This window comes from Microtus ochrogaster, unplaced genomic scaffold (genome assembly GCF_000317375.1).
Source record: "Microtus ochrogaster isolate Prairie Vole_2 unplaced genomic scaffold, MicOch1.0 UNK26, whole genome shotgun sequence".
In the NCBI taxonomy this organism is placed as follows: domain Eukaryota; kingdom Metazoa; phylum Chordata; class Mammalia; order Rodentia; family Cricetidae; genus Microtus; species Microtus ochrogaster.
Window position 1 is genome coordinate 3038367 of NW_004949124.1, and position 9614 is coordinate 3047980.

Sequence of the window (9614 nt, forward strand, 5' to 3'; positions counted from 1 at the left end):
CAAGAAAAGCTGTTCTTGGATATTGCAGGGTGACGCTATCCCTGCCCCCTCCTTTGCCTACAGTTTTATTCCGGAATCTGCTCTTCTGAAGTCGGACACGTTTAATCTGTTAAATGCATACTTAGAGAGAGAGCTTGGTTGCAAAAATCACTTCCAGTCTTCCCATTTGTCCAAAATACTCTCTTGCTCTCACAGCGGAGAAATAGGGCAGACAATCCGGAGGAAGGACTAAGAATCAACAGCGGGAGGCGGGGCGGGTTTGGTGCTTTTCTCAATGAATACCGAGGCCTCTGCAGATTTGCATAGGATATGATCTAGCAGCACCATTGGTTGGTAGGCCAGGGAGGGGGCGGGGCCGGCCTCTGTGGGCTGGGCTGCTGCGCGGAGTTCACTCAGGAGTCCCGCCCTCGCCGAGGCCCCGCCCCCTGTCGGCGCGCGCTCGCGGCTCTGCCAGCTGCAAGTGGCGGGCGCCCAGGCAGATGCGATCCAGCGGCTCTGGGGGCGGCAGCGGCAGCGGCAGCTGGCACCTCCCGCTGCTTCTGTCCAGGGGGTCTCAGGGCAGCGAGACTCCTTCCGGCCGTCCCCTGGCCAGTTAACAAAACCGCGGGCGCTGCTGGTAGGTGAGGAGGGGGCTAGATTGTGGACTCCCCTGGGCGAAACGCTTTCACTCCTGGGCTGTTGCCGGGGCTGCTCTGGTGCTTGGGAAGTGAACTCCTAGGAGCCAAGACGTTGGTGACAGCAAAGACGCTGCAAACTTACACGGAGGCAGCAGGAGCCTCCTCTCCGCAACGCAGAGCTTGCGATCACGCCCAGAAGTTCAGCGTGCAGGGTGATCCAAAGACTTCCTGCAGCGGAGGTCACTTGAGGGGGCGCTAGAAAGCAGCCCCCTCCGGTGGTCCTTCCCTAGACCTTCCTAGGGAAGGAGCGCGGAGGAGGTGACAGGAGCGGAGGACGTGGGCAAGACAGTGACCAGCCCAGAGCCAGGGTTTTCAGCCTGGAAAGTTGCGGAAGATTGGAGGCTGCGAGGAGAGCTCCGGTCGCCGAGGGCTCCTAGAACGGTAACTAATTGCCTCCTCCCTTCAATGGTAGTAATTTCTCTGGTCTCTGAGTGAAGGCCACTACAAACAGGGGCGCAGCACCCCGAGCAGCTGCGAGAGGCTCAGGTTCCAGCTGTTGAGCCCAGGGTGTCTCATGGTCTCCGGACTAGCCCCTGACTTCCAGATCGGTTTTGCTGAGAACCCTTCTTGCCTGCTTGCAGCTTGGAAAAGCAGAAGAATCGAGCTTACTCACAATCCCTGAGATCAAGAAGAAGGAACCTTTCAGGACTAAGGACTGTTTGGAACCCCTTCCTGTCTTGGAGAGAGTGAGGGGCGAGCAAGGCTGGACCAGCGAGGAAAGGGAGACTAATATAAACTCTAGCCCTCCAGCGGGATGGGAGCCCTTGGGCTCCGGTGGCTGTTGCTGCTGCTGCTTTCGGCAGCAGCCTTGGACTCGGAAGCTGCAACAGATCACCAGGCGGGTTCCCCGGCCTCAGGGCCTCCTCTGCAGCCCCGGGAGCCACTCAGCTACTCGCGTCTGCAGAGGAAGAGTCTAGCAGTGGACTTTGTGGTGCCCTCTCTCTTCCGTGTCTATGCCCGAGACCTACTGCTGCCGCAACCGCCGTCCCCCTCGGAACCCGGGGCTGGTGGGCTGGAGGCGCGGGGATCACTAGCTCTGGACTGTGCCCCTCTACTGAGACTGCTGGGGCCACCGTCTGGGGTCTCCTGGGCAGAAATCAGTTCGCCTAGTCCCGAGGTGGGTTCGACGCTGTCCAGGGTGCTGAAGGGAGGCTCTGTGCGCAAGCTCAGGCGAGCCAAACAGCTGGTGCTGGAGCTGGGCGAAGAGGCGATCCTTGAAGGCTGCATCGGACCGCCAGAGGAGGCCACGGCTGTGGGGATACTCCAGTTCAACCTCAGCGAACTGTTCAGCTGGTGGATTCGCCACGGAGAGGGGCGGCTGAGGATCCGCCTGATGCCCGAAAAGAAAGCATCGGAAGTGGGCAGGGAGGGAAGGCTATCCACCGCGATCCGAGCCTCCCAGCCCCGCCTTCTCTTCCAGATCTTCGGGACCGGTGAGCAGCTCCCACTAGAGTGTGTTGGGATTTGCATTTTTAGTTACGCCAACTTGAAGCCACTATTAACGAACCCTTGTGCTTCTTAGGCTTTTTTCATCATTCTTGAAATTATACCTACAGTTTCTCACTGTGTGTTTGAACATAGTCAATTTCCAATAGAGCCGTCTTCCCTCTTTAGTAACTAAGTTGGGAGAAAAGTTTCTCAGTGTTGGCAGAATGCCTTCCACCGACTTACACATGATTTAGTTGTATCATAATTGGATGCCCTCCGTCCTGGGCTCTGAGAATGGCTGAAATGCCCCCCGCCCCTCATAACTCCTAAGCTCCTAGTTAGCGTGGGGCTTCAAACTGTCTCCCTTTCTTTCAAACTCTTGTTCCTTTCATAGGCCACCGCCTATTTGGGGAATGTGCTAGAGTTTCCCAGAGAATACAGAATTCCTCTTTATATTGAGTCTCAGCCAACCACCTGGCCCTGGCCCCCCTCCCCAGTCCTGGCTAGCACAGAGGTTCCCTCTTCCTTAGTTATTCATTCCGGACTCCTGTCTCCACTCTTTTTTGCCCTCTCAGCCTCTCACCCTTCCCAGATGTCCTGGAAAAGTCCCAGGGGAACCTAGGAACAAGGGGCAGGAGAGTTCTGGAGAAAGGGACAAAAACCGATAAGATTGCCTTGATTTGGGGGAGAAGCAATAACTGTCGTCACTGCTGTCCTCGCCCACTCCCCCCGTCTTCCCTGGGAGTCTCAGCCTGCATGGATGTAGCAGCTGCTCCTGATGATAGTCTCTGGCAGGCCAGTTTCCCTGCAGATTAGACTGCTGGAGGCTCCTGGAATGAGGTTTCTGTTTCATTTACTCTCCCATTTCTTCCCACATTTATCAAGTTAAGGCCGTGTGTGCAAGCACTTACTTCTAACTCTTCCACTAGTATTTTTTGAATGGCAAACCAGCGGTTTTGAATGAATGTTTCTCTCTTGAGGCCATGGAGGAAGGACTTATGAATGAATCGAATATACAATGTAAATGAATGAGAAAATCACAGAAAGAGAAATCATGGGTTTTTCAAAAGAAGCCCACACTGATTCTATTGAGCAAAACTAGCTTCCTTTCTATCATTCTCATTCTCAGAAATAAATGAAGTTCTTATGCTCCATTAGTTACTAATGTTTAGTATTAATTGGATGGAAAGCATTGAACGGGGTTCATTGTAGAGGTACAACTTCTCCCATGCTAATACACACACACACACCACGCCCACTTACACTCAGTACTCTCCTGCAGCAGAGCTTCCGAGAAGCTGAGGGTCCCCTGTCACTGCACAGAAACTGTACTGGTATGTGGTCCTCAAGGAAAACAGAGGGCGGATCTGCATTTCAGCACTGGCATTAGTGGCTTCGGCACCCCTTAAAACAACCCCTTATGATCAGTGCTGGGATTTGTATTGTGCCTGGTGAAAGGCAGGGTCTGATGAGCTTGGCAGTGCCTTCAGTGTAATGAGAGGAGAGAATGAAACTGTTGTCCCACTAAGGACACTTTTGTGAAGAACAGCTGGGCTTTAATGGCTTTGTGGCTTCTGTGGTTTATGTATGCAGCATTCTCTTTTAGTGTCCAACGCTTCTGTAACGGATGTAAAAATGACTCTCTGGGAAGACAATTTTCTTTCCCTTTCCTGTCTGAGCATTGCTGGGGCTTCCTCATCACCTCTTGTGACATGACCATACGCCCCAGCAGTCTCCATCAACTGTTGTCACACGTTGACGGCAGGCAAAAGGGGGTCATTTTCCAGCCCCAAACCTGCCAACTTCAGACAGGCTGGAAAGAAACTATCAGTGAATATCTTGAGTCACATAATGCATTTGAAGAGCATCCTACCGTAGTTGTATGTGAAATCAAACCATGTGTGTGGGGGGGGAGGGAAGCTTCATGTAGAAGGAGTGTCTCTCAAGAGCTGCTCTGCTACTGGCTGCAGGGAAGCAGTGAGCATCCCAAGCCCTCCCTCTGGAGTGCAGTCCATTTGGCAGCAGGGCCAACACTGATGCATCATTTGACACATATAGAAGTGCTGGCTTCAGAAAGAGCCAGGATTCTGCCATTAAAAGACTAGAACTTTTGGCCAAGCATTTTTCGGCAGGATTGAGATCAAATGGTTATTGATGGGATCAAATAAGACACTAAGTGTAACTGGATGAGCTCCCTGTGACCTCCAGAGAGACAGACAGCTTATTCAAAAGCACTTCAGGCCTTGTGCTCACACTTGAACGGGATGGCCTCTCTTGTCTCTGAGGACATATACTACCCGCAGTTAGGCAGCTAGCCATGCAGGGCTAGCCTCTTGCCTCACCTTGCAGCCTCCCCACGCCCCCAGACACAGACTCCACTGCAGACCTTCCCGTGGGGTGGGCACATCCTCTTGTAAACACTGCATTCTGTGTTGGGGGGAGCACTCACCACTGTGGCTCCATTCATTATTCTGTGTAGAAATTCAGGTTTACATTCTGCTACTGCGGTTGATCTTTCTACTTCTCTTGTTGGGTGGAATAGATGAGTTTATTATTTTTCTATGGGCTCTTATTTAGAGAATGGGGCATTTACTCTTTTGTGACATAGGATCTTCGATTAAATGCAAGGAATATGGACAACTCAGTTTCTTTTTTCCTGACCGAGGGGCCTGTGGTCCTGCCTAGAGGGGAGCAATGGTGCTGACGGGTCTATGTGTGGGGGGATGTTGTTCTGCCACCCCTTGTGGTCAGCGTTCTGCAGGAACCCACTTGTCATAGACTGAATATAGTTTCCTAAACTTAAACAGGACCATGTCTAGGGAGGTGAGAAAATGGAAAAGAACCAGTAAGGACAAAGCTAAACCATTCATTGCATTGCTTGTGGTTTTGGTCTGCCTGAGAGGACAAAAGGATGTTTGGGAGTCTTTGTAATGAATGACATGGTTGTGGTTTTTCTTTGTGGATTACTGTGAATTCATAAACAGGATCAATGCCTGAAGCAGTTCCTGGGAGAACCCATTCAGAGAGGCAGTTGCTGGGATTCCGTGAATGGTGATGTACTATCCAGAACAGTCCAAAACTCCCAAAGAGGTCTTCTTGGATGCTAGTACATTACCCACAGCTCTGGCTTCCATCCTGGCTTGCAAGTGCTTTGAGATCAGTTTCTGTGATCTCACAAACAGAGCTGTAGAGAGTGTTGTGGGATAGAAGGGTCTGTTTACTAGACATTTCCCATACCCACTTCAGGAAAGGAGAGACACAGCCTGGGACATTACATGTACCACAGAGGAATGTGGGCAGTTTAGAGTAGATGCATGCAGTGCAGTACACATGACCCTTGATCTGTCATATTGTCTATCTATTCTCATTGCACTTCTGAAAGGGGCAGAGAGAGTAAAGGAAGATGGAGAGGAAATTGGAGCTCCCAGGAGGGATATCAGTTATTTGAGGTGAATTGGGAGAATTGGAACCAGTCCAAAGAAGAGCAGAGCACTGATTTAAGAGCCAAAGGGAGTGATTTATGATGAAAGATGAAGAGAATTAAATATATATGGCTGGGTTAAATGACGATGAAGGGAAAGCCATGGTAACAATCTACGAATCTCTGAAGAGAGCGGCTGTCGGTGAGGATCGGGAGTTAGTTAGTGTAGCCTTTAGAAGCAATAGGATGGGCCTTCCGGAAGACAACTCTAGGTTACACATCTAGAAATCTTATTTTCTGAAATAGAGAGTCCTCTGACTGTGGAATGGGATCCCAAGGGAGCAAGCGGGAGGCAGGTGAGATGTGGGCCAGGCAAGCCACCACGTTTGTAATTAATAAGTTCTGATGTTGCGAAGCCAGAGTGGGCAGGAGGGCCGGGTCAGTCGCAGGAATCATGATCTTTCCAGATCTCATTCCTGGAACTTTTTGAGTACTGGTGTTTCTGGGTGGGCGGGAAGGGGGGGGAGGATTACTAGAGTATCTTTAAAATTGGGAAACTTTTACAAGATTGTGAGTAAATAAGATTGAAATCACTAGGTTGGTTTGTTTTTTCCCTCAGTCCCCACATTAAAGCTTTTCTCTGGGGGATAGTCTGGTGGTGCACTGGGGCAAAGCCCATTCATCAGAGGATTAGGTGTCCAAGGCATAGCCATAGGTGTCAGTATGGGGGGAGTCATTGGAAAGGTAGAAGGTGGTGACCAGGGTTTTAAAAAGATGAGATCAGTTCTAGGTTGAGTAAGCTTCTACCGGCCACTTCACAATTTTTTAAAATGTTTCCAGTGGATTAAAAACTATTTAAGTTTTTGTGTGTGGATGTTTTACCTGCCCATGTTGTCTGTTTACCATGTGCACACAGAGGCAAGGAAAGGAAGTCAGGTTTCCCGGGGCTGGAGTTACAGACTGTTGTGAAATTGGTGCTGGGAATTGAACCCTGGTCCTCTGGAAGAGCTGCTGGTCTTGCAACCACTGAGCCATGTCTTCAAAATCAAGTGAATTTTTGAACAGTCTTCAAATTACAATGAGAGAGGGGTGGAGAGAGGGGGAGAGAATACTTAGGAGAGGTTCACATGCAGGAATCAGAGGGAATGCTGTCTTTGATAGTGGACATGTTTAGGCAGATGCTGGTCAGTTGAAGGGCGAGAGCGACTGGCCTGCACGTATAGGGAGAGAGTAAGAAATGCATTGGCGGAAATCCCCAGTGCTCTCCCACCTTTAAAGGTTGCTGACTGGTGACCTCATTTTATGGGAATTCACCTAGCCTGGTAAAGGACGGTTCTCCTTCCATTATAACTGCTGTTAATATTCTCCTCTAGTTGTCTGAGACTTTACGACTCATAAATCACTTTCACAGTTATTATTATTTTTATTAATTGCACAGTAGGCAGGAAAAGTCACTGCTCTATTTTGTGAACGGACTGACTGGAATCCAGACGCTTGACGACACACTTTCAAGGTCATGTAAGTACAAAGCCGTAGGCCTGGAGACTTGAGTCTACATGGTGAGAGGCTATGGGATGTTAGATACTGTACTAGGTGCTGACTAGAGCCACACTTTCCCTTGCCTTTGAATCAAGACATCGTCTCAAGGTGCGTGTTATAAACTAGGAAGACACGTAGAACAGTGCACTGTGCTTGTCCAAAGCCAGGCAGTAAATATTTGGTGGTCAACAGCCATTACTTGGAGACGTACCTGAACATCTGAAATTTGCTTTCTTCATTCTAAAAGTGTGGCAGTGGCGATAGTTTCTATGTGATTCTAGAGGTAGGAGGTGACAATTCAGGGTATTACCATAGAGATTAAATTGGATGATGCGTGTGAGACCTCAGCCTCATGGCAGATGAGTTATAGAGTATTCCATCAATATGAGTCACAGTTTTCTTCACAGTGGCATCCCTCCAGCATCTGGTGGTCGACTCTGAGGATCTGCGTGCATTGGTGCTTGTCTGAATGGTGCCACTTGGAGCCATGTAACCCCCATGTGTGGCCACGTGTGATGATCCTGATGACACTGTAGGTTCTCCTGTGATGAACTTCTGACTTCCCAGAGAGGCAAGGGACCAGAAAAGAGTGGCCATCATGGTAGCTTCTGTTGCCTCACCCAAACTCTGCCCCTTTAGAAAAGAAGGAAGATCAGGTTGTGGGGTGCCCCTCGTTTTCAGCAATGTGTGTTCTGTAAGAGGTCTTTGGACCTTGGATTCAGTTCAAGCACATTCACAGCCTGATTATTTGTTCTACAGAAACATCTTGGTCTTAACTTTAAGGAAGCATGAGAGCAGTCCTAGAAATGAGCAAGACCGCAATCTCACAGAACAGCAGTTTCCTAGTGCAGGTATCCCTTAACTGAGAGTCACCTGTCCAGTTGGTACCCTGTCATGTCCATAGGGGCGAAGGACCCCTGGTCTCAGGCCTATCTCTTACTCTGGTTAGCTGGAGCTGTGCTCTTCTCGTCCATCGTCTGCCTCAGCTTTCGCACGGATGAGTGGGGAGGATGGGAAGAGATGTAAAGAACCAATTGGTTACTAGGCCTGAGCACATCAAGAGCAGCTAAACCTTTGGGGTCCCATGGGCGCCTATAACCCAGGGTCTCAGGTAGGCTTCCTCAGGAAAACAGCACAGCCTTTAAAAGTCTATTCAGTAGCTAGGTGACATCTGGTAGGTGAGGGCTTTCATGGACCATGACTGAGTCATCACCTTCAGAAGATGCCCATGCCTATGATCTTTATTTCCTGGTTGTGGCTAGAATATAACCAGCTTCCCAAAGCTTCTGTTGCCATGACGTTTCTGAGGACCACACCCTCAGACCGTGGCTACAAGCTGCACTGAACCCCTCCCTTCCCTAAGTTGTTTTTGTTATGATGAGGAAGGTCACTGACACAGACGAGGAACTGAAGCGGAATGCTGACCTGGTGCTGAGACAATGAGGGGTATGCAGAATCCCTCAGGAACTTTTTTGGTGAGCTGAATTTCTCAAAACCATTTTTTCCCCCTTCAGAAATTTTTTGATGACTTTCCACCTGGCTGTTCTGAGCCTGGTTCCTCACCCAGGGAAATTCTGTCAGATTCACTGGGTGATAGCATGTACATATTTTAGAAAGCCTGAGATTGCAGGATGGGACGGGAGCTCCCTTAGGACAGATCCACCCAAACACTCGGCTAATTAAGTCTTTGCCTTCTCTCCCTGCCTTCCTGGCTAAGCAACAGCAGGGTCTATGGAGGTCGGTGGCTGGAACCCCTTAGAACAAAGGAAAGGCTAAAGGGGATAAGTGAAAATAGTGTAAGCGCGGAGGAGACAGAAGGTACGGGCAAGCTTAGGGGATTCAGGCAGTTAGCCAGAGGAAACTAGAAGGTGATTTAACACACCAACTCTTCTTTTCCTTTTATTTTATTTTTTTTTTAAAAAAACTGAGTTATTCTTGGAACATGGGTTCATGAAGGTAGGCATAGACAAGGCTCTTTTGTAAACTTTTCCACATTATCAGCCTACATAATTAAAGTTAGTGTTCTGTGATAGAGAGAACTCTCCAATAGAAGCCAGAGGACCTAGAACCTGTTATGGCATTCATGAGTAATTAAATTTGAAGTCCTGTACAATTTATTTAAGACGACTGGTCCTTTGGGTCTTTAGGGAAGATATCATGAGGTCTCCACTACCTCATGGGGTCATTATAAACATCAAATGTGATGAGCTGTATGAAACACTCCAAATTGGACCAAGAGACAATGAGAAAATGGGACTATCAGATTTTTTTTTTTTTAGGATTTATTATGTACACACTACTCTGCCTGCATGTATGGCTGTGTGCCAGAAGAGGGCACCAGATCTCATTACAAACTGTTGTTAGCCACAGCCACCATGTGGTTACTGGGAATTAAACTTAGCAACTCTGGAAGAGCAGCCAGTGCTCTTAACCTCTGAGCCATCTCTCCAGCCCCAGATGTTTTTAAATGCTAAGTTCCTACTTTTCCAACCGTTGTTTCAACCAAGCCCCAACATTAGGAGCAGCAGTACAGGGTCTCAGATTTTTTT

General features: G+C 49.1%; 1 protein-coding gene across 1 annotated transcript in view; it reads left to right on the top strand.

Annotated features, from left to right (window-relative positions):
- Positions 1-522: 522 nt before the first annotated feature.
- Alk (ALK receptor tyrosine kinase) overlaps positions 523-9614 on the top strand; it is a 739399-nt gene continuing 730307 nt past the window's right edge. The window contains exon 1 of the mRNA XM_013354040.2: positions 523-2110. Coding sequence (XP_013209494.2) covers positions 1432-2110 — 679 coding nt within the window. The 5' untranslated portion in view covers positions 523-1431. The remainder of the gene's footprint in view (positions 2111-9614) is intronic.